General features: G+C 41.6%; 1 protein-coding gene across 1 annotated transcript in view; it reads right to left on the minus strand.

Annotated features, from left to right (window-relative positions):
- The window catches only part of Ptdss1 (phosphatidylserine synthase 1), a 72,439-nt gene that overhangs the window by 32,102 nt on the left and 16,524 nt on the right, over window positions 1-23,813 (minus strand). The window contains exons 3-8 of the mRNA XM_059247699.1: window positions 22,150-22,194; window positions 19,035-19,159; window positions 14,196-14,354; window positions 6,472-6,623; window positions 2,812-2,953; window positions 809-921 (exon numbers count right to left, since the gene is read on the minus strand). Of these exons, the coding sequence (XP_059103682.1) occupies window positions 809-921; window positions 2,812-2,953; window positions 6,472-6,623; window positions 14,196-14,354; window positions 19,035-19,159; window positions 22,150-22,194 (736 nt within the window). The remainder of the gene's footprint in view (window positions 1-808; window positions 922-2,811; window positions 2,954-6,471; window positions 6,624-14,195; window positions 14,355-19,034; window positions 19,160-22,149; window positions 22,195-23,813) is intronic.

Genomic DNA, 23,813 nt, shown 5'->3' on the forward strand with positions numbered 1-23,813 from the left:
ACCCCTGCAACTTGTCCTCTAACCGCCACAGGAGTGCCATGGCACACATGTGCCTGGGCCCCCACCTCTACCCCAAATAAATTTTAAAATGTGAAAAAGGGGTGGGGGCGTGGATAAGATAAATAATTCTATGGTTTTTAAAAGGTAGCAACTCCTTTAATTGCTTAGTTTCTATGTATGTATTCCTTCTGCAGATCACTGATGTGGCTACTGCATTCTTTATGAGCTATACTGTGTAAATGCCATTTCTAAATAGAAAACTAAGACAAAAGAAAATGTTCTGTTTGAAATTGCCCCTTGGGGGTATACATGAAGGACAGTGAATGATGTCCCTCTTCTGGCCCTACATGAATGCAGAAGAATATTGGCATGGACACTTAGGCTCACCATGGCTGTCCTGGAGGACTTTCATGGCACTTAAAAAGGGAGTCAGCTTAACTGAATCTCAACAAAGTCTCATTCTAAAACAAATTGCCACTCGTGACTTCAACTTTATACAAACTTTTCTACTTACAATAATCCCATTTTAGGAAACCTGCTGTCACCTTTACTACTTTTTAACAGGATGTAAGAAAACCAGCAGCAACAGCATGTACAGGTGTTGAAAACAAGGGCTGTTGCAGGGGAATGCCACTAAGTAACCACTTTAAAAAAATCTCACTGTTGTACTGAGGTCTCAGATCAAAACGTTTTTTTTCATATTCTGGACAATTATTTAGCATAATATTTTCACAGAAAATCTGTTAGGAAGAAAAAACAAAGCAAGTATATGTCCTCAATAAATGGCAGTGGGACTAGACAGAATTACCTCACTGTAGGAGCTGTAATGCAGCCGATGAAGAGAATTCTACACCAGCTTAAGGGATGGCTGGCTTGGAACACAAATATGTGCTTCAAGAAGAAGGTATTCAACTCAGTCAGCTGAAGAGAAAAGAGATCAGTTACCCTGTGCCAGGCTACATCATGAGCATACATTCCTTAAACAGGCTTTCTAGAGCTAAAAATGACCAGCATGTCCAAAGCATTCTCAGAAAATATATGGGGTCTCCCAGGGATTGATACTTAAAGTAGTAACAGACAGTATATAACTACAGACCAACTGGGAGCAGGTCGCTCTGCGTGTGTGTGTGTGTGTGTGTGTGTGTGTGTGTGTGTGTGTGTGTTCACGCATACATGTGCATGCACATGTATGACTAGAGTGGTGGAAAGGTAGTGCATGATCTCTGGTCATCAGCTATTTGAAATGTTTCCTGATTTGCACTTCTGCCACTTAGTTCCTCTATGTGATCTGCTGGAACAGTCAGGACAGACTTTGAGCCCAGGACAAACTATACAAATCAGTACTTCTACAGTCTTATAGAAATCAGGCCAGTCTAAAGAAAGTTCAACTCTAGATAAATCAGCACTGACCTAAAGACACTTGAGGTCCATCTGAGAGCTGACTACCAGAGGCATGTAAGGTGTATGTTCAGGGCAGATCCAACTTTTGTTCTGAGACAGAGTCTTGTGACGCAGTACTGGCTCACCTGGTACTAGGTAGCCCAGGTTGGTATTAAACTTGCACTAATCCACCTGTCTCACTCTCCTGAGTGCTAGGATTATAAGTGTGTGCCACCACTCCCTGATTATAAGGATTTTTTTTAAGTATTTTTATTTATAGTTGGTTGAATCTTCAGATATGGACCTTGCAGATACAGAAGCAGAGTGACTTCTCCAAACCACAGTAATGATTTACCCACTTGAACTTCTGTAACTATAAACTCCATCTATTAATAAAGGAATTGCTTTCCATGTGTGAACAAGATTTTTGAGTCTTAAAAGTGATACACATTGATCTTTTCCATTTTATTTTAATGTTTTATTCCCATCTATTTATATATTTATTGTGTGTGTGGTATATGCACATGTGCAACACACTGCATGTATGAAGGTCCTAAAATTTTATGTTTAATGATTCTGAAGGAACTTTTAAGCAAAATGTGGTTTCTCATGGTGAGTTTCCAGAAGCTGTGAAAACCTCTGGGGACAGAAAGCAAAAACAGAAAAAAAAAGTCTGTCTCCAAAACCTGAGGCATGAGAATACTTCTCCAATAACTGAGATTTTTTTCCATCTGGAATGCTTCTCTCCCTCAAGATTCACACTGTGCAAGGGTCCCATTCCCACAGCTGAGACAGCTCTGTGAACATCATACAAACTAGGAAAAGCTGAGATACAATTTTGAATACCAAAAGTGAATTAGGAATATAAGAAAAGATTCAGTGGTAAGGTGCTTGCCTGGCATGTGCAAGACCCTAGAAAACCCAGCTGTGCTTCCTTCTAATAAGGAAAAGACAAAACTCAACGCCAACCCACTTACTGCCTCGATTTTATAAGCAATGGCCCCTAGTATCTGTTAAGGATGGGTTCCAGAACATTCCCTGGACACTATGGATTCTATACCCAGCATTGCAAAAACTAAAATTAAAAATTAAATTAAAAAATTAAAAAAGCCTTCCCATAGTTCCTTTGGTGTTTAAAATATTCTTCAGAATGGTGTTACACCTAATTCATTAGGTGATGGGCACTAAATATGACCTTTTCCAGGAAATCAGTTTCTAATTTGTAATTCAGAGACTCCTATCTTAAAATGTCTCCACACTGAATAAACTCCTCAGAGAGTAGCCTTGATTTTAATTACCCTATATGCCAGCTATAAAATCTCTTCCAAAGTATCCAGCTGACATGAAATGTAACCTGCCTTTAATTCTAGTCTCAGGAAGATTCATGTTTTGTTCCCCCCATCCCCTTAGAATGGGCATCTATTAGATTACCTGCCAGATGATCATGAAAAGGTATATCCCAGCCACTCTCTGGAAGGAAGACTTAGGGTCAAACCATCTGACATAAGTCCAGCTAGCAGGGGTGAACTGCAACACCGCACGTTTGATCTTCCCTGTGGTAGTATGGATATCCCTGGAAGAAGAGAATAGAAACCATGAAAATCCAGGAGTAAAAAGGAGGGAAAAAGGAAAAAAAAAAAAAACAAAAAAAAAACCACACTGATGATATTCTAGCAAGTGCTCAGAGCAGAGAGGATCCTTTCTATTGGAAGGGTCTCAAGCACAGGTCACAGGAGCACACTGGATGGGGGTGGGGCTTCAGGGATGATGGGAAGAGTACAATAATGTCAACGAGATCAGAGATCTGGGTGCTGCTGAAATATGAGAGGGCTAAGTTTGTGAAGCGTTGTCAAAAGAAGTTAACAGGAATTAAAGACACAACCTGGAAGCACCCAGGAAGAAAGTAGATGGAGCAAGGATACTATTCCCTCCCACTCTGTCTCCTAAGGGGGTGTTGCGGTAAAAGGGCTCATGTTTCCTGTTCTTGAGCTCACCAACATCATTTATTTCCCTCTATCCTTCCCCAGAGTTAGTGGTGACAAGGATGTTTAACTTTTCATGAGTTTAATCCTAGAAATCACTCATTCAAATGTCTCATGTCACAATGTATCTTACACATGAGAAGATTTAGGTTCAAAGAGTAGGTGGATGGTGCAGACCAGCTTTGTCAACATAGGAACTGGGTATGAACCTTTCAACTAGCCCAGTTAAGCCAAAACCCAAGCCATTTAAATACCTGGTGGGGAGTCTAATTCAACAGAGGTTTATACTGAGGGCTCTTGCATAAATAACAACATTCCAGACCTTTCCTTCCAGAGGTAGAAGAGTAGAAGACAGAAGGGAAGCAGGTCAGGTCCTTTATCCACCCACCTTATGTGTCTTCCCAGCATAAGGATGTGCCGGGAAAACATCCCAACAAGGTTGGAGGTATGATAGCAACAAGAACAGAGACTGCCCAAATTAAGAAGGATGGCAAAGGTCCTGTATTTTCAAAATGTCAAACGAAACAAAACAGAAATTGAAATACAACACAATCCAGAAACAGATTATTTAATGCAGTGAAGAGGTTAATTTAGTTTAAAAGGTCTATATTTATTTATATTTAATGTGGCTTTGAAAATACTGAGCCTCTGTTTAGTGTGGGCTTATATTCTGGCATCTTGACAAAATGATTCCAAGTTGAACTTGGAAGGATAAATGCACAAATACAGGAAAGTACTGTGGCTGTACTTGAGTCAGCTTGGTATAAATTTACACTCCACTGCTTAGTGACCCATGTGTCCTTAGGCAAGTTACTAAACCGGGGCCTCACTATTATTACCACCCCAAAGAGAGGAGCAATGTATATCCTCAGGACTGATGCAAGGCTCTAAAGTGGCACTTTGCTCCACTTGCTTGAAGCAGTGTGTAGCCCTGTTACTGTTACACAGTAGATCATCTTTAAATAATTACAAAGGCCTCAAGTCAATAGGCAAAGGGATTATTAGTAAGCTAAAGAAGGTAAGCTAGATAATTAATGGCAAAAGGTATAAAATCTCTCCTTTGTACCACATACCAATATAAATCTGACCTAGGTTAAACATGGTTGTGTAGGCTTATAACCCCAGCATGCAGGAGGCTAAACCAGGAGGATGGAGTTCAAGGTCAGCCTGAGCTATGTTAGTAAATTCCTAATAGCTTGAGGCAGGAGGATTACAAATTCAAGGTCTACCTGGGCTACAGAGTGAGTTGAAGGCCACCACAGCAATTTAATGTGATTGGAGATGGAAAGAGAGCTGAGTATGACTTGGTGGTAAAAAACTTGCTTAGCATATGTAGGCACTGGGCTCAATCCAACTACTGTGGGAGTAGGGTATGTCAAAATGGAAAGCTAAAAGCATTTATGGCAACATGCAAGCATTCTTGAACTATAAAAAGCAGTGAAAAGAAAACTCCAGAAGAAATAGTCAAAAATCCTTTCAATTCAATGTAGGATGAATCTGAAAGGTTTCAAAATAGATTCAAGGAAACAGTGAATGAATACATGTACACATTCAGGATGGGTGAGCTGTAAATCAGTGCACTCTAGTTGTGAGAAGATTACCAATTAAAAAGAAAGCAAGGACTAGAAATGCACAGATACACAGACATGTCATGATTTTCACTTTTGTAACAGTAAAACCTTAGAAACAACTAAATGAACCATGAACCAGTTACTATTTTATGATTTGTCTATAAATTGAGATACATATGGAAAAGCTCTTTAAAATCATCTTTTAGAAGAATATTGGCTGACTTGGAGAAATGTTCATATTTTGTGATATAAACTTCCTACGCAGTGAAAACATCTACCTCCATTATTATACCTCAGCTCGCCACAAGCTGAGAAGCAATGAATGAAGCAGAATGAAGCAATGGTGGTGACACAAACTGCCCTCGTACAAGCACAGAGCGGGGGTGGGGATGGGGGTGGGGGTGGGGGGGTGTTACACTCAAACTAGAGTCAGGGTAAGCTTTCCTAATGAGATGACAAGTCATTAGGGTCAGCAAGGGAAAGTAGGACTAGTCTAGTCTCTGGAATGCAGACCAAGTCCCCAGTGAAGGAACTTGTGGATGGCTATGGGACTTCGGGTGCCTGGTGGGACATGGAGAAAGGTCTTCCCTCCCAGCCTGTGGATGACAACTTGTACTTAAGACTAAAGAAGCCACAACAGACGTGTATGGTGGTTTGAATAAAAATGGCCCCCATAGGCTCATAAGGAATGGTGCTATTAGGAGGTATGGCCTTGTTAAGAGTAGGTGTGACATTATTGGAGAAAGTATGTCACAAGGGGTGGTGGTGGCAAGCTTTGAGGTTTCAGAAGCTCAAGGCAGATCCAGTATCACTCTCTCTTTCTGCTGCCTGCCCATCCAGATGTAGATCCTCTGGGCTCCTTCTCTAGCACCATGTCTGCCTGCCTGCCGCCATGTTTCCCACCATGAGGATAATGGGCTAGAACTGTAAACCAGCCCCAATTAAATGTCTTCATTATAAGAGTCGCAGTGGCCATGGTGTCACTTCCCAGCAATATATCCCTAAGACAGGGTGTATGACAGGATGAAACTAATGTTTTTTAAGAGCTCCCTCAAAGAACAGTCTGATAAAAATTGGAAAGGCCATCCCCAGAGGCAAACCACTTAATCTATGGATGAGTTTGGATTTAGCCTGTGGAAATGAATCAAAGGAGTGGCTGTGAGAATTATTTTGAACAAAAGGATGCTCAAAGATGAAACGGTAAATGATTTAGCATTTTCTATAGGTATTTTTCATGTTTTAAGACAAGGTCTCACTATGTAGCCCAAGCTGGTATGAAAGGCACTTGACAGCCCAGATTGGCCTTGAATTTGCATAATGCTCCTGCCTCAGCTTCCCAAGTGCTGAGATGGCATATGTGAATCACTACACCCAGCAGCATTTTCTAGAGGGATATTTAAAACCAGATTTATAATCATCTGTACTTTAATTGCCAATGTATCATTCATCTGTTACTGTGAGATCATACTAAAACTCATGTGTAATAAAGCCCAAACCATACTAAAATTGTGACCAAGGTTTCAAAGGAGACGACTCACTTAAAACTTGCCCAGTGGTAAGTCCTCATCTCCAAAAATCGGCAAACAACCATGCCCAGCCAGATGCCACCACCATTGCACAATAGGATGTCCAGAATGACCTGGTCCCACCAGCACTCAGCAAAGTTGGGCAGCAGATGCATGAAGAAAAGCTGAGGAACACAAGAGACAGCAGTTGGAAAAATACTGTCAATGGGGTACCATGCATATACATTCTTTATAATAACACACTGTTTCAGAAAATGTGTTTCCTTTTTCCCTAATGTATATAAAAACAACAATAACAAAGTCTGAAACAGGCTCTTGCTTTTTTTATTGAAGGATTTGCAAACAACATTTACCCAAATAGCTCTCCTTTAAAAACAAACAAAAGAAAACAAAAATCTGGATGTCAAAGAACAGTTGCCACTGAGTCACAGCCCCAATGAGTCACATTGGCTAATGACACACAGAAGTACCTTCAAGGAGAATAGAGAAATGTTCCAAAGCTGACAAGGAAGTGCTGCAAAATCCTCAAAATAAGAAGCATGAGAATGTGTTTGGAAACAATTCCAGTGTGGTGGTCAATCAGTGAGTAATTGTAAAAGCAGAAAGGTTGGCTGTTGATGGCACAGTGAAGGAAACTGAGAGACTCAACAGGACATTTGAACTACTGGTACCCAACAATGCCATCTTCCAATAGGCACCATGGTACAAACGGTGGCCAGATAACAGTAAGTCTAGGCTGAGTATCCAGGGAAGTTGAATCCCAAGATAAACCAGACTTGGACAAGTGCTACAGTGGTGACATCAATGGATTGTGGGGATGAGATGGGCTCACTCTGACTGAGGGCAACTGGGGATGGTTTCTGGGAGGAGACCATGTTGGAGTAGGGATGTGAACAGAAGTGACTGAGTTCAAGAGATGGAAAAAGAGGCCATTCCAGAGAGGGCAATAGTAAGATAAAGAGCGAGACGAAGTCTCTGGGAAACTGCTGTATCCAAAACAAAGGGTATGTGAGCTGTGTCTGAAGTACTACACCCTACTGAGAGAAGGTCCAGTTTAAAGTGAAATGACAAAGATACAGATGTCATCACTGGTAATGAATCCTAAGAAGTTACAGCAGTGCAATTAAACATTCTGTCAGTCGGCAGCACACAAACACATTTCTTGATGTGCCTACAACTGAGAGGCCACAGTACAACTACTACTGCACGACAGGATTGTGGCTGCTATGCTTCTTCGTTAAGGAGGGGCTGACATTACCACTGAAGTGCTTTTCTAGGTTGTGAGCTGTGGGAACCCACTAAGTTTCCTAGTGGCTGTAACCAGCAGGACTGCATAAGAGGTTGATTGGACTACAGGCCTGAGTATCAGGTGTTTGTAAGGGTCTACACTTGGCCGTACCTAGCTAGCAGGAGGTTCTCTGCCCCTCCACTTGGCATTGTTATAAATAGACCTCTGGAATAAAGCTCTGGGCCAGTGGATAAGGATCCAGGCCCACCTGAGTCTATCCTGTGTTTCTCTCTGTTTCTCTCCCTCTTTATTTCTACCTAAGTCTCTTATGTCTCATTCCTCAAGACTCCCTGGGGTAAATAAATGTGGGGGGTAGCCCCTCACAGATGGTGCCACTGAACAGGTACAAAGAAAAAGACAAAGGGAAAAAAATAACCCTAGGGCTTGGTGAAAGGAATGAAGGGGGTGTTTTGAGTGTATGCATGCTGATAAGGAACTGAAAAATGAAGGCAATGGTATTTTATTCTCAGGTGTATAGGGTAGGCAGTGAAATGCTTCAAGGCTAAGGTGTTAGATTTCTCTCAATCTAGGTTTTCTCTCGATCTAGGTTTTCTCTCACCCTATCTATCTATCTATCTATCTATCTATCTATCTATCTATCTATCAAAGTTAAGGAAGGTAGGAAATAGAAATATACTATAGGAAAAACTTAGAGAAGTAAGGAAAGAAGGATGTTCTTAATTTTCCAACTAAGGGGCTAGGAATGAAAAATCAGAAGAAAAAAATATCTATCAAAAAGCTTAACGGTGAGAAAAAGATTCCTGTGGGAAGCTTTTGGTCCCAAGTGGCAGGGAAAGAATTTTTCTTGAATGCAGGTGAAATAATACTTTCACTCTGCTGATGCTACCACAGTATGGAAACACAGTACCCTCCGAATTAGTTCCCTCTTGGCCATTCAAGCCAAAGTTTAGAGAACAGAAGTTTTGGGGAAACTTGGTGGTCTTTGTCTCTCTTGAAAAAAACTTAATCTGTCTAAAAAACACTTTTCAGAAATTTCATTCTCAGTTTTGCTTTCTGTAAGGGCAAAATTAGATTCACCTGGACCTCTATGGGAAAATCCCGAGGCAAGGGCCTGATGAGAATGCAGGCAGATTCCTTCCTGATGGGAGGGACTGCTGGTATGGGGAAAGCAGTAAAGCCAAGCCTCTCAGCTGCAGCTGCAGCAGCATCAGAATCTCTGTCTGGGGAAGAGCTGAGCCAGGACAGGACAGAGAACTATCCAGGAGAAAAGCTCTCTTTTCTATCAGGGAAAAGAGCTTTCTGAAAAGCTTTGTTTCCAGCACATTCAGTTTCCCTCACTGACCCGGAGTGAAGCCCTAAAGGGTTGTTGCCTCCAGCAAAAGAAGAAAAATCTCCCCTTGCAAAAGCGAAATCCTGTAAAGGGAACCAGAAGGTTGCTAGTGTACTCAAAAGGCAGCCTGGGAAATGGAGTATCAGTGCAGGCTCCTTTGATAAAGTACGTTACATTGCCTAATAGCTGTGCAAGAGATTTTTGCAAAGAGCTTTATAGCAGTTCAATAAGAATTTCATCCTCGCCCTGAGGGGAGGCTTCTGTGGTAACTGAGTGAAGTCAATGGCATTTGTCTGAATTGAAGCACTTAGGGGAGCTGTGATGAAGTTGGGTAAAGGGACTGCCTCTGGTGAGAAACCATTTGCCACTGAGTACATCTCTGCCTGTTCCAGAATGGCAAAGAGAACTCGGTGGAAAAGGTGATTTTGGGGAGTGGTATTGTCCCAACAGTGTTACAACCCCCTAGCAACAAGTGTTACAAGCCCATAGCAACAGTACTCACTAAAATCCCAGGGCTGAGAGAGCCATTGTCAAATTAGGCTCTTGTTTCAAACTCTCAAAAACCTTAAGAATAATATCAAAGCTGACTATAAACTGTGAACTTTACTATAAACTTTGAACTTTAGAAATGATTTGCAAACTTCTGGTTTTGTTAATAGTTTAGCTAAAAAAAAAAACAAAACCTCTAGATATTAAATCTTTTCTAGGTGTTAAGAAATATCTTATAGATATGTGCTTTAGTGTTGTTAGTTCTATGTAAAGTGATAACAGTTAAGGTTTATAAAGCAGACCTACAGAATGTAAGTTTAAAAAAGAAGTGTAAGACTTAGGTAAGGTTTATAAAGTAGTGCTATAAAATGTAAGTTTATTATGTAGGCTTAAGATTTAGGTAAGGTTTAAAAAGTAGTCCTATAGAATATAAGGTTAAATAAGTCATAAGTTTAGTTTGAGAAATGTAGATTTAGATATTTTCAGGTAGAATAAGTTTTAGAATAAAATTTGGGTAGAATACCCAAATTTTAGGTATAAAAATATTGTGTAGGCCTAAATAAGGCTTAGGTAAACTTAGGGTAGAGTAGGTTTTTTCCCAACCTGGGATGCAAAAAGCAGTGTCCATAGCAGACTGCAAACTTGGCAGTCTGAGTTAGCTTCAAAAGCTCCAGAATAAAGCCACTTCAGACACTGCCAGATTCAGAAAGCAGCAGCCAGGTGTCCACAGCTGAGACCTGTGGAGTGTCATAGCTTCCCAAGCAGCAGACGCCAAGAGCTAGCGGAAGCAGAGCCGGCACTAGCAGTATGAGTCTGCAAGCCTTCTGCCATGAAAAAGCCGTGGTGAGGAGCAGAATGGAGACACCATGCCTTGAGAAAGGCAATCGGCAGGCAGCAGCTTGGAAAGCCCAGCAATGTGCCACAATGCTGGAAAAGTGAACAGTGAGCAGCAGTGAATAGCAGAGATGGCAGAGACCAGACTGCTTCCAGGACCAGAGAAGCAATGTCAATACCAGACAAGCAGCTGAAGTGTGCTGACCCCAGGTAACTATGGAGGTGAGAGCTGTGGTCCAGGCTGAACAGCCAAACTAGGGGCCCTATGAAAACTGTTGAATGCTCCAGGCTGAACAGCCAGACCAGGGCTCTGTGGGAACTGCTGAGACTGAATGCAGCCCATGCTCCCAGCAGCAGAACGTGACTGGAATCATGGAGTTGCCCTAGGGCTACATTCCTTGGTGCAACAGGACAGCATACAACAGGGCAGCATACGGAGGATTCAGGGATCCAGGATGCTGAGCATGGTAAGATAGGTAACAGTTCATAGCAGCTGGGTTTTCTTCCCAGAGCCAGAGTTGCTGTGGGAAAGCAACAGCTCAGTTCCTAGCAGACACAGGGATCCGGGAACGGCCTGCTTATGGGAGGACAGACAGACTGGGACTATAGAAGCTGTAAAAGGCTAAACAAAAGTTACAGAGATGCTTGTTTGGGCTAGAATTATTAACTGCAGAAAGTTGTGAGAAACATTTCTTCAGATTTGAAAATAGAAGTTTGGTACTCTTTTTGAACTTTTCAGACTTAAGAAATGAAATTGACAGTAGTAACTTCATTACAATGGGACAGTTTGAATTTACTTATGCATATAGACTCTATCAACACTGATGATTTATGGAACTGTTTATGTAAAAATGGAACTGCTTAAATGTCACCGTTTATATAGAGAAGTTCGGGTTTTTTTTCTAACTTGGCTCGAGAGTTAGTTTAAAATATAAAGAAAAGGGGGAGTGTTAATATTCCTCAGTCTACTTAATTTAAAAAAAATATTTTCATGTTACTTGAGTGAATTAATGTTATGCTTTATATAGTTCTATTAAGAAATTGTTTTTTGAATGTAGGTTTATAAGAAAGTGTTAATGGTTATATTGAGAGTAGGTCTGTAGAATTTATAATTATGAATAGTAATGTTTATGTTAGAGTCACTATGTTAACCTATTGATATTGACGCACCATGGTTTGGTGAAGTTAAGAAAGTATTGAAGTTTGATGTGAATACATCAGAAGTTTATCCTATGTTTTGTTAGCAAGAAATTCAAATGGTTTTATTAAAAGTTTGCTTTAAGATGTTAGACTGAGAGAATTGTAACTATATATAACAATATTTATGTTAGAATTATGTTAATCTGTTAATGTTAATGATGAAGCTAAGGGAGTCTTTAAGTTTGATGCTGTTGCATCAAGTTTTTATCTTTTAAAATATAAAGAAGAGAGACCTGTTGGAGGCCACTAGGTTTCCTAGTGGCTGTAACCAGCAGGACTGCATAAGAGGTTGACTGGACTACGGGCCTGAGTATCAGGTGTTTGTAAGGGTCTACACTTGGCTGTACCTAGCTAGCAGGAGGTCCTTTGCCCCTCTCCTTAGCATTGTTATAAATAGCCCTTTGGAATAAAGCTCCGAGCTGGTGGATAAGGATCCAGGCCTACCCGAGACTACCTTGTGTTTCTCTGTTTCTCTCCCCTCTTTATTTCTACCTAAGTCTCTTATCCCTTATTCCTCAAGAGTCCCTCGGGTAAATAAATGTGGGGGCTCGCCCCCCACAGTGAGCTACCAGGCAGAGCTGGAGCACTTGTCCTAAGATTAGGAAGAAACTACAGAAGCCAAACAAACAAAACTATGGCCATGAGTGGGCATGGAAGACTCCCTTCAGCCTAGGAACTTTCTGGAAGGTAAAAGATTCTGGGGAGAGATGGAGTTTGAGAGCAGAGACACCTTCACTCACTCACTCACAACAGAACTATGGGGCACTTGTTATATGTAAGGTATAGAAGTTGGATGTGGGACATGCAGACATGGGTCCCACCCTCTGAAGTCAGAAAAGAGATGCCTAGGAAAGGTCTAAATGTGAGTGGTATTTTAGAGGTGCTCTTTCTGTGTCTAAACATGGAACACTGGTAGTGTAGGGATAAGAAGGCACTCCTTCAGGTACAGCCAGGGAAACAGCAGGCTTGTGGGTGAGGATAAGAGAAGAGGGAAGGACTGGGCCTGGGCTCTGATGGAGAAGGTCTTCAAAAATACAAATAACAAAGATGGTTGCACCATAAGCTTGGGGAGATGGGTTTAGTGAGGTCGGGCTGGGATGTGCAGTCAGTTCCTCTTGGGACTCATAAGCTGACTCTAAAGAGTTTGTAGGAAGAAGTCTTGATAGGATGAATGACTGGAAAGGATCACTTTCACAACAATGTGAAGAGAAACACTTCAGCAAAAGATGGATCAGACACTGAGTGGTAGAAGAGGGATGAAAGACTTCAGTGGCTGTACAGTTATTCAGAATAGATTCCAGGACTTTGAGACCACAGGATGCTGGGGAGCAGGAAAGAAGAGCAGAAAACACCACTGGCAGGTGAAGGAAAGCAAAGGAGTCAAAGGCCATTTGCCTTACATAGTCACAGAACAACTGGGTAAGGATGATGCTTACCCAGGTAGAATGTGACACAATGGAAGTGAGGCAGGCTTTACATCTGCAATGGCTCTTCTACAATGTCAGGCTAAACTTAGCTTCCCTTCTCTGTACAATGGAAACAGATACATACTGCCTCTCCCCACTCATCAGGAGGATTCTTGATGGGATGTAAGGGACTGAGCAGTACTATGGATGAATAGAGCCTCATCCTCTCAGAATTTCCATGCTTTGGCCTCCAGTTCCTCAGAAAGCAAACTTACTTGGAACTGACATCATTACAGAGGTAGCAACTTAAGAAGAGGTAACACTAGAGTCAAGTAAGACCTGATCCATTTATGACTCATTTCCTTATAAAAAGAAGCCCACAAAAGCTCAGACACACAGGGAGAAGGCTAACTGAAGATGAAGTCAGAGATCAGGGTGATGCATCTATAAGTCAAGGAATGCTAAAGACTGCAACAAGTGGGCAAAGGCTCTTAAGTGGGAGGCCTGGGTACGATGGCCAGAGCAGTGTTCAAAGGAGCAACCCTACCCATAGCTTGATTGCAGACTCTGGCCTCCCAAACCAGGAGTATACTGATAGAAGCCTACCCAGCTGGAATGCTTCTGGAAGTTCAAATCAGCAGTGGCTAGCACTGAGAAATACACTGTGCACATAGCCAAATTATGTGTGCTAGGAATGATTAATAAATTTAAAACTAATTGGAAATAGTTCTCCAACTTTCATTTTGTTAATAGTTTCTCAGGGGGTACCTCTCATTAATTAATGGGCACTAACTTTGGATCACAGGTAATGGGCTCTACTGGGAAACCATGATCAGAGACACAACACCTGCTCTAGTAATCCAGAACACCGATTCTACAGATCTCAAAAAGAAAGCTGGTGTGTGGGCAAAGTGACTCATTCCTACACAGATTTCCTCTTTAATATCGTTTTCTCTCACTTTGGACACCAACTTCATTTGTTAACTTGGTATCATTTGTTTTTCTTTAAGACTTACCACAAAGGAGCACAAGTCCTTAAGGACACAGAGTTTTGTTTAGTTTTTGCTTCTTAAACAAAAATTTACAGTATTGTCAAGGGATGGTATAAGTCTTAATTTGTATATCAGGGACTGAAGGATGAAATGACTAATTTCCATCTGACAACTCACAGCTTCCCCTACACACACTGTTACTGCATCGCCCTGGGGATGCCCCATCCATACTTTACCTCTGTCAGCTCCCAGGTGATGCTGATTGTCCAGCAGAGCCCATAACTACGGATCAGCAAGGCCTTCATGGCCCAGCCCCAGAAATGCCCAAATGCAAATATATCAAAGTGACTGACAATCCTCTCCCAGGTGATCACGTGGCAGTTCACAGCATACTCCTGGTTAACATAAAGAGTTCAAACATGATAACTGCTTGCATAACAAATATAAGATTTAAAATTACTTAGAAATATACAATATATTCAAAACTAAAAGTAGAAATGGAACCAACATTCTTAAGTGCTTGAGAACTTTCAGCTTTGAGTTTACGTAATACTAAATACATTTTGGGGTAGGGTCTCTTCCCTTTGAGTGAGTCAGCTCTTATCCAATAAAGCAATTAAGGCTTTCTATCTTCCTCAGCTGTATCTTCTGAGCATTTTCACTGTCATTGGGAATTAATATTCAGCCATGATTTCTTCTTCAGCCCATGGTTTTTAGAAAGTGTTTTTAAATTTCTAAGTGTACTTGATTCCTTATGTTTCATTGCTAGCTTTTATTCTCAGTGGCCAGGTACATGTGGCATCACTTTTTAAAGATATGTTGAACCTTTACCAAATTACTTTCTTTCCCATTTTATCAGTGTTGCAACTGTCATTTAGAAACTACCAAATAAAACCCTCCTTATACTAACTCACTTATAAAATCACAAGTTACTCTAATCCTTTTGCTATAAAAGACTTTTCTAAATTGAACAGGACATGTATGAGTGCTGGAGTCCTATCAAGCTCCTCATTCACTGCAGGAATCCTAGAGGCAAGTTCCCAGAACCTGCAGCAATGTGTTCTTGTTACAAGGTCTTCCTGGCTGACAGAGAAAAAACCTGGGGCTAAAGCCACTTTTCTATTAATTTAAGGAGAGTGACAAGGTGCCACCAGCCCAGGATTCCTCAACCTCTCACCCTATGATTACTCTGCTGCTTAGGGCTAGATAAGGACCTAGGTTGGGAGTGTCTATTTTCAGCGGCCACTCTTAGCATAATCATAAGCTGGAAGTGCTTCTGGGGGATTTGAACATACATTTATGCTTTCATTCCAGGAAGACATTTTAAAAAGTATAAAGAGCAAAGTTGCATATCCTGGCATTAGAATTTTAAAGAGTAGATTAATCAATGAATCACCTCCAGAGGCCCTAAATTAATCACTTCCAGAGGCCCCAGAGGTCCTTGCTGCAGGGTAGGCACAGCAGTTTGGCTGCCTCCTCTCTCCCAAGGGATACAGAATACACAGAGGATACCAGATTTGCATATCCCTCATATAAAACAAGTTTTTGCATAAAACCTATGCACATCCTCCTATATACTTTAAGTCATTTGTACCTAACACAGTACAAATGTTCTGAATGGTTTGGGGAATAATGACAAAAAAATAGTCTGTACATGTTTAGTAAAGTAGTAATTTTCCCTTCTGAATATTTTTGATCTGAAGTTAGTTGAACAATGGATAACAAAAATGGCACTAACTATGATGTAGCACCACAATAAGAATGGAGCAGGAGGGTGGCATCCCATCTGTCTTAGGGTTTCTATTGCGGTGAAGAGATACCATGACTATGACAACTCTTATAAAAAAAAACATTTATGTGGGGTGGCTTACTTACAATTTCAGAAGTTCCATGCATTATCATCATGGCAAGGAGCATGGCAGCATGCAGGCAGATGTGGTGCTGGAGGAAGAGCTAAGAGTCCTACATTTTGCAGGCAACAGGGAGCCAACTGAGACACTGGACAGTATCCTGAGCATAGGAACCTCAAAGCCTGCCCCTACAGTGACACACTTCCTCCAACAAGGACATACCAACTCCAACAAAGCCACACCTCCTAATAGTGCCACTCCCTATGAGAATATGGGGGCCACATTACCCAGACTTCTGGAATCTGAAAACAGCTGCACACCTTGTCTGGCTTAGCAATAATTACCCAGCACTAGAAATAAGATTGTAAAAGCTAGTTGCAGCTATTGTGGAGCTGTGATTGTGGTATTAGATTTCTGAAGAAGTGTCACAAACATTATTGGATTCAACTTGCTCCCAAAGGCCATGAGGCCTGTGACAGAAACATCAACACAACCTCCTTTGAGTCGGCTTTCTTTTGCTCAAGCCCAAAAAAGCTGCCTTAGAAAATATTTTATAGTGGTATTTGCTCTGCCCATGACCTTGGGCTATATGGCCCAAAGGAGGTGGTGCTTTCTGCCTTGTACATGACCTCTTATAAGGAAAGGGAGAAGGTTCATATGCCCCTTCTCCCTGCTTGTGCCTGTGAGGTGGATTCGCTCCCAGTCAGATCAGAGGATGATGACCTCTGCTGTCTACTCTGTTCTGTAATTGTGAGTTTATTTCCTCAATTTATATCTTAATAAATTCTGTTACTCATTTAATAGACTCACGTGGATTGACCATAATAATATTTTATCTACAATATACCTTTCTTCTACTTCTAAGACTGCTATGAGCATGACCATCCTTACTATAATGCTACACTTGAAGCACAGTCAGAATGAAAAGTACAGGTTTTGAAGCACAAAGAGCTTTGTGCTTTGAGCAAGACAGTATTAAAGTTTCTCTTCCCTCCTCCGTAAAATGGTATGAATAGCTGACCTGTGTGTGAGGATTATATTGAATATAGAAAATGTCCAGTATAATGTCTAGCAGAATAAACTACAATCATCATTTGAATTATTGCTACATCAGGAGTCTTGAATATTCTCCAAAGGTTCTTACATTAAAGGCTTAGTTGCCAACTTAGGCTACTGGAAAGTGGTAGAAACTCTCAGAGGTGCAGCCTAGAAAAAGGCTTTAGGCTACTGGGGACATGTACTCAAAGAGGATTGTGGGATGTCGGTCCTTTATTGTTCTCTGGTTACCATGAAGTAAACAGTTTTCCTGCCATGGTGCTCTGCCTTGTCACAGGCCCAAAGCAGCAAGGCCAACCAACCAGACTGAAACCTCCGAAACAGCAAAATAAATAAAGACAGGGTCATCATACTACATAGCCCTGGCTGTCCTACAACTTACTACTTAGACCAGGCGGGCCTTTAACTCAGAGATCTGCCTGCCTTTGCCTCCTAAGTGCTGGGATTAAAGGTTTGAGCCACCACATCCAGCTCTCCCAGATGTTTTGTAATCACAATGGAAAGTTAACATAATCATCATCATCACAAACAATTAAGTTATCCTTGTTATTCTTTTCCTTGAGAGTGAGAAATCCTAACTAGGCTTCTAAATAATTTCTCCTCTTGTTTTTGCTTTCACTGTGTACACTAGGAAAGTTAAGATAAACATTTAGAAGTATCATCCCGAAAAGGTCGAGCCATTCTATGATGATGATTACTTCCTGATCTTTTAAGCTCTTTGTTATTTTTTAATTGACAGAGCAAATGTCTGTGCTCCAATGCCTATTCTTTCTCCAGAACACCACAGCTTTTCCTTCAACCTGTGTTGGGTAAAAGACAATGTCAGAGTAAAAAACAATAGCTACTGACTTTGGTTTTAGTCCCTGGCTCCCTTGCAGTTTCCTGAGGAGAAAGGGTACTGAGATCTTTTGTACTAGTGGTCTTTGACCTGTTTTAGAGGGAGCTCCTAATGCCTTGGAAACCTCAGAGTGTTGGAGTGTCTCCTACTCTAATAAGTCAATATTTGGTGGCTCCTGGGCAGGTGAGAGCTCAGTACTCACAAGACAAAGAAGTATTAGAAACCAAATTTCCAGACCCACCTTGCATCCTGTGACAAAACCTCCATGAAAGCCCCTCAACTGTAGGGTTTGGAGAGCTTTGAGGAGAGTGACACATTTGCATGCTGGGACTGTGGTACACCTTACCTCTAAAGGGACTGAAGTTGCTGCATTTGGAACCCTGCCAACCATCAAATCAAGTACCTCTTCTCTTGCCATTCATCTGCATCTCATACCATATCCCTTTAAATAAATTGGTAAAACGGATCCCTGAGTCCTGCAGGCTGAAGTCATGAAGACAGTGCAATGCTTCTATGTGTGGCTGCATATTCAGAAACACAAGCGGCAATATAGGCTTGTGATTCACATGGAATACAGTCTTGAGGACTGACTTCTTAGTTATGGGGACTAACAGTTCATGAACATAGTGTTGCTGGTGTTAGAAGAGATGAAGAACTGAATAGTTTGGGCAAAAATCAAAACATCTCATCACAGAAATGATCGCTGTGAGTATAAAGATTTTCCCTTCCAAATATATAGTCTTATCAATAAAAGAAAGTAAAAATAATAGTTGTTTTAGCTGACACTAAAAAGGGTTCACATATGCGTGTTCTAAATACATAACAAATAAAATTTGCCCCGTTGTGCACGCAGGTAGAAGGACTATACCATCAGGCTTCAGGCACAATAGCGGAAGTACTAAGCATGACCCTGACTGGTACAGCAGTAGTTGAAGAGACCAGTGTGTGCCAAGCACTGTGCAGGCCTTGTGGGATGCTTAGACATCATTACTCTGTTCACTTCATAATAAGCCCTCCCCATCTACCACATGCATTACCATTTTCACCTTGCAGAACAGATAAGTGATACAAGCAGAGTTCAGGACCAAGGCCATGTGATGGGAGTGTGTGCAGTATGTGTATTCTTCTTAGCATACACCCTTGTTTCATGAGAGGTTTTCATTTTCCTGGATGACATCACTTTGGAAAATCCACATAACAGTGCACCCTGAGATCCAGTTTTTAGCTATACACCCAGGAAATAAGGAAAGGGATCAACTTAAAATGTGGACTCTATATCCTGTACCCAGGACCCTACCAAATTCACAACAGGGCCACTAACAAGTACATACCATGATGTCCGCTTCTCTTGTTGCATATCGAAGATTGGGATCTAGCCAATACATTAGGGATTTAACCTGCTCGAAGTTCAGGAAAAGGAGAAAGACCAAGAAGAGGAAGTACAGCACACTGAGGCCTGATGGAAACAAAATAAGGTCAAGTTTAGGAAAGACACACATTAGACCAAGTGGTTTGGAGTTAGAGTATGCATGAATATCATAATGTAGCCTTTTGAGAATTTATCATAGCCAGGTATTTTCTTGTGTAAGAGGATCTGACACACAGTCCTAACTCAGGTTGAGAGGGATTCTTCTCTCTGAGGAAATGCTACTTAAGCTAAGCCTTGAAGGATCAGCAGCCAGATAATGTGTAAGGTGGGTTTGGGGGAGCATGAAGTAGAGAAAGGCCATGAAAATATGTCCCTGAAGAGAGATATCTCACTGTGAGGCTGCAGTGATGGTAGAGAGGGGGGGATGAACTAAGGGGTATTGAAGTGACAGGATTAATTCCTTCCAAGGTCAACGGGGAAAAAGATGACAAAACAATGTTTTATGAAGGTGAATGAGCAGACTACAAGGGGGTCACACTTTCATGTTCTATCTGAGACATCCTTCACATTAGCCCTGACAAGTACTATTTTTTTTGTCATACCTATCATAATTGCTATCCTAAATAACAAAACACCATGTCATTTAAAAAAGTAAATCCAGCTGGGCAGTGGTGGTGCATGCCTTTAATCCCAGCACTCGGGAGACAGAGGCAGGAGGATCTCTGTTAGTTTGAGGCCAGCCTGGTCTATAGAGTGAGTTCCAGGATGACCAGGGATACACAGAGAATCTCTGTCTCCAAAAAACCAAACAAATAACAAAAAACAAACAAAAAAGTGAAGCCACTAATACACTACAAGGCAAAAGCTTATATGTTACTTTTCTACAAGACTTGACACTCTCTACCCCATCACCAGAAGGGACTGCCATTTCTTCTGTTAAGCCTACTGGAATTAGATTGGTGATGCAGAGCATCCCGGCACTGTCACACTTATCACCTGGAATCACAAACTTGGCTTAGCTCTGATCTCTAAACAGTCATCTGGAGAACAGGATGTGTGTATCTGGAATGAATCCATAACAAGGGCTGCAGCCCCAGGCCTTCTAGCTCAGCCCCTCTCCACTCACCAAGGAAAACACTGCACTGAGGCCTCCTGTAGAGCAGGGCCAACCCAGCCACACATCCCAGGGCCAAGGAACATAAATTTTCTGATACATGAGAACTACCTTGGGTTTGCAATTTATATACCAGTTTTATAAATTTTCATCTTTAATGAACCCCCCCCCACTATAATGTTTTAAAATTACAATCTTCGTTGAACAATTCTTTTAAGAGAGAAAAAAAATGACCTATGACACAGAAATGTTTAGACTACAGTTTGGGGCTGGGCATTGAGGACTATGAAACCATGGCTACTACAGCAAAAATTGTGTGTGTGTGTGTGTGTGTGTGTGTGTGTGTGTGTGTGTGTGTGTGAGAGCATGCATGCTAGGGAAGGCTTGGAGTCCTGGGGATAAACAGGTCCATAAACTTGTGAAGCAAGCACTTTATCAACTGAGCTACCTTTGTAGCCCCAGGAATATTTTTTTCAAGCAGTAAATAAAATCCTTCTAGGAAAATGTTCCTGATGTCCTTTGCACCACACTCTTCACCCCACCCACAAGCCTGAATGTTTCTGTCTATGCTGGCTCTCCGCTCTTTTGCTCACTGTTCTTCCCTGCCTACCTGAGCCTGTAAAATGCCAAGTACTTCCAGCCATGAGACCACCTCAGCAGCCTCTTTACCTAAGGCCCTGCTCCCCCACTGTGCTACATGCACAGACCTTGAGTTACATCCAAATTTTAGATTGAGTCACTCCCTCAGGCCTCCCCTCATTACTCCAGTGGAAGCAGCCACTTGGTCACTGTTCACTTCACCCGGCTTGAACTAGCTGTGCTTAGTAACAATTGCTGACTATTGATTACTCTAATAGTTTACTCCCTATTGCTGTCCTCTGGTCCTTGGCTGGAAGAGAAGCTCCCAAGGACATGGTCTTAATTGTCTTATTCTCCTGGATAGCCTAGGTATTCAAATCTGTCACATACTCAGTGAACACAGCTGGTAAGATGAAGAGAACCCCAGCACTCGGGGGAATCTCTACAGGTTCAAGGCCAGCTTGATCTACATAGTGAGGTCCACGACATCCAGGACTACACAGATCTGTCTCAAAACAAGAAAACAAAAAACAAACAAAGATGAAGAGTTACCTTTACTAGCTGAAGGATGTAACAAGGAGGGCAAGTTTAGCAAAATATCCTCTTACATTTCCAAGCATGGTTAAACTGCCTTAACTTAGAATGTTTGTCTTCAACCTGCCCAAGTAAGCCATACAATAAATTCTAAGTATTAAAAATTTATCTTATACTCACTCAGGCCATTTGACTTTCTGAATTTCAGAATCAAGTAACAATAAGACTCAATATTTATAAGCTTAATAACAAACCAGACCAAATGAAGGCTCTGTATACTAGAAGAGGTTTCTCTTTTCCAAATTCCTAGAAACTGCACTGCTGGGCTTCCACAGACAAGACAAATGTGTTCCTAACATGACCTTGAGCTTGCACTAGTAGAGGAAACAAGTCAGAAAACAGGGGCCTTTGCTGAAGCCAAGCTCTGAAATAGGAAATAAAAGCATTAGTGCAGGCACATGGAAAGGGTACCTATCTATGTGTGAGAATTTGTGCTATCACCAACCACTTATTTTTGATCAAAGAATCTTAGCAACATCTTTTTGTATTAGGTACACTAAAAAATTGGTTTGTTTGTTTTGTTTTTAAGCTACAATATAAAACCACTATCATGATACACAGAGAAAAGATTTTTGTTTTGTTTTGTTCTTGTTTTTTTGAGACAGGGTTTTTCTGTGTAGCCTTGGCTGTCCTGGAACTCCCTCTGCAGACCAGGCTAGTCTTGAACTCACAGAGATCCACCTGCCTCTGCCTCCCAAGTGATGGAACTAAAGGCATGTGTCACCATTGCATGGTGAGAAAAAAATTTTTTAAAGTAGAAAGAATTTTGTCATCTACTAATGAGACTCACCAAAAACCATTCGCCATAAGGCTGGATGCGGTCGAGTAAATGGACCTGCAAAGAGAGGACATGAAGTTAGAATAAACTGGATTGAGCCAGAAAAGAAAGCTCTGTTGATCTACATACAGGTAACAATAAGAAAGGCTCTCCACTGTTAATTTTCATTTTCTCTTTTCTTTCCCCACAACTTTTCAAACAGGCTTCTTAACCTTGAAAAAACATGCCTGTTACAGCATAGGATCTGCCTTCAGCTGCCCACTGCTGGAACTGACCCCAGGAGCTGGTGACAAAACAAGGAAGGATCCACAGCTATCTTCGGTGTTTCTCCAGCTCCAGCCAGCACAGGTAGTGTTGGTCAGTGGCACCCTTACATGGGAACTGAAGGTCATGGCAAGGATGGCTCCAACGAAGAAGTAGCAGAGTACAACCTGGTTGTTTGTTTGTTTAATATCCAATGCGCAAAACAATCATGTCAAGCAGGTGTTGTGAGCAGGTTTGAGGAACAACAAGATGAGGAAACAGGCTAAGAATGATGAAGTAGTCTGCATCCAGCCACACAGTCTGCCAATAGTGTAAGTACAGTTAGATTCTGAAGCTTCTCAGTCAGGTCTAGAGTCACTGAGATGCACAGTCATGAGAGGTCACAGGGTCAAGGGAAGGTCTTTATTATAGAATATACCCAGGGCCCACAAAAGCTAGAAGAGCCACTGGAAGGTCCTCTTCTAAGAAGTCTCATAACTAACTGCAGATTCAAATGGACTCCATCTCATCCCAGTGACGAGATGGTTTAGTTAAAATTAAACTTGCACTTGACAATTATTTGCTATCCTGGGATAGAGGTAGAACTTAAAAGCGTCAAGGTTTAGTTGTTGTTTGTTTGTTTGTTTAAGGAAACAAAGAAGAATGGAGACTAGAAAAGGAGGAGGTGCATCGTAGGGGATGTGAAGTAGACACCATACGCCTCCTTCCCTGATCTCCCAAGGGCTCTTATACTACACCTCCTTATAGAATGATGTCTCCCTACAGGACTAGGAAGAAGCCTAGGAACCAAATCCTGCCACACCCACCCACTGACAAGGGATTCCCGTGAGTGTCCACCTCTCTCCCATTTAACTCAGGTGCACCCTAAACCACCAGAGGTAATCCTAGTCCCCTGAAAATGTTCAGTCAGTATACACCTATTAGATATCTGTATGCCCACTGGCCTCTGGGTATTATAAATCCCTGTCCTCAGGACTAGGCAAGAGAAGTATATGCCCCAATTCTAACCCAAAAGACTTGAGAACAAGTACACTAAAGAGCTTCCAGGAAATAATTTTTCAAGCTCAGTGTCATGGCACAAGCTTATAGTCTAAGAGCACAGGAAGTGGAGGCAAGAGGATTAGGAATTCAAGGCCAGCCTGGGCTACATAACTAGACCATGTCTCAAAAATCAAAAGCAGGAGGCTAGGTAGGTGGCTTAGTGGGTAACCACTTGTTAGGTAGATGTAAGGACCTAAGTTCATATCCCAGAAAGCTGACTGCAACAGCATACATTTATAATCTCAGGGTTCCAATGCTGAGATGGGAGACAGAGACAGAAGAATCTCCAGAAGCTCACAAGCCACATGCCCTGATGTACGCAGTGGCAAACAACAAAGAGAGCCAACACCTAAGGCTATCACTGACCTGCA

The sequence above is a fragment of the Peromyscus eremicus genome, chromosome 20 (assembly GCF_949786415.1).
Source record: "Peromyscus eremicus chromosome 20, PerEre_H2_v1, whole genome shotgun sequence".
Lineage (NCBI taxonomy): Eukaryota > Metazoa > Chordata > Mammalia > Rodentia > Cricetidae > Peromyscus > Peromyscus eremicus.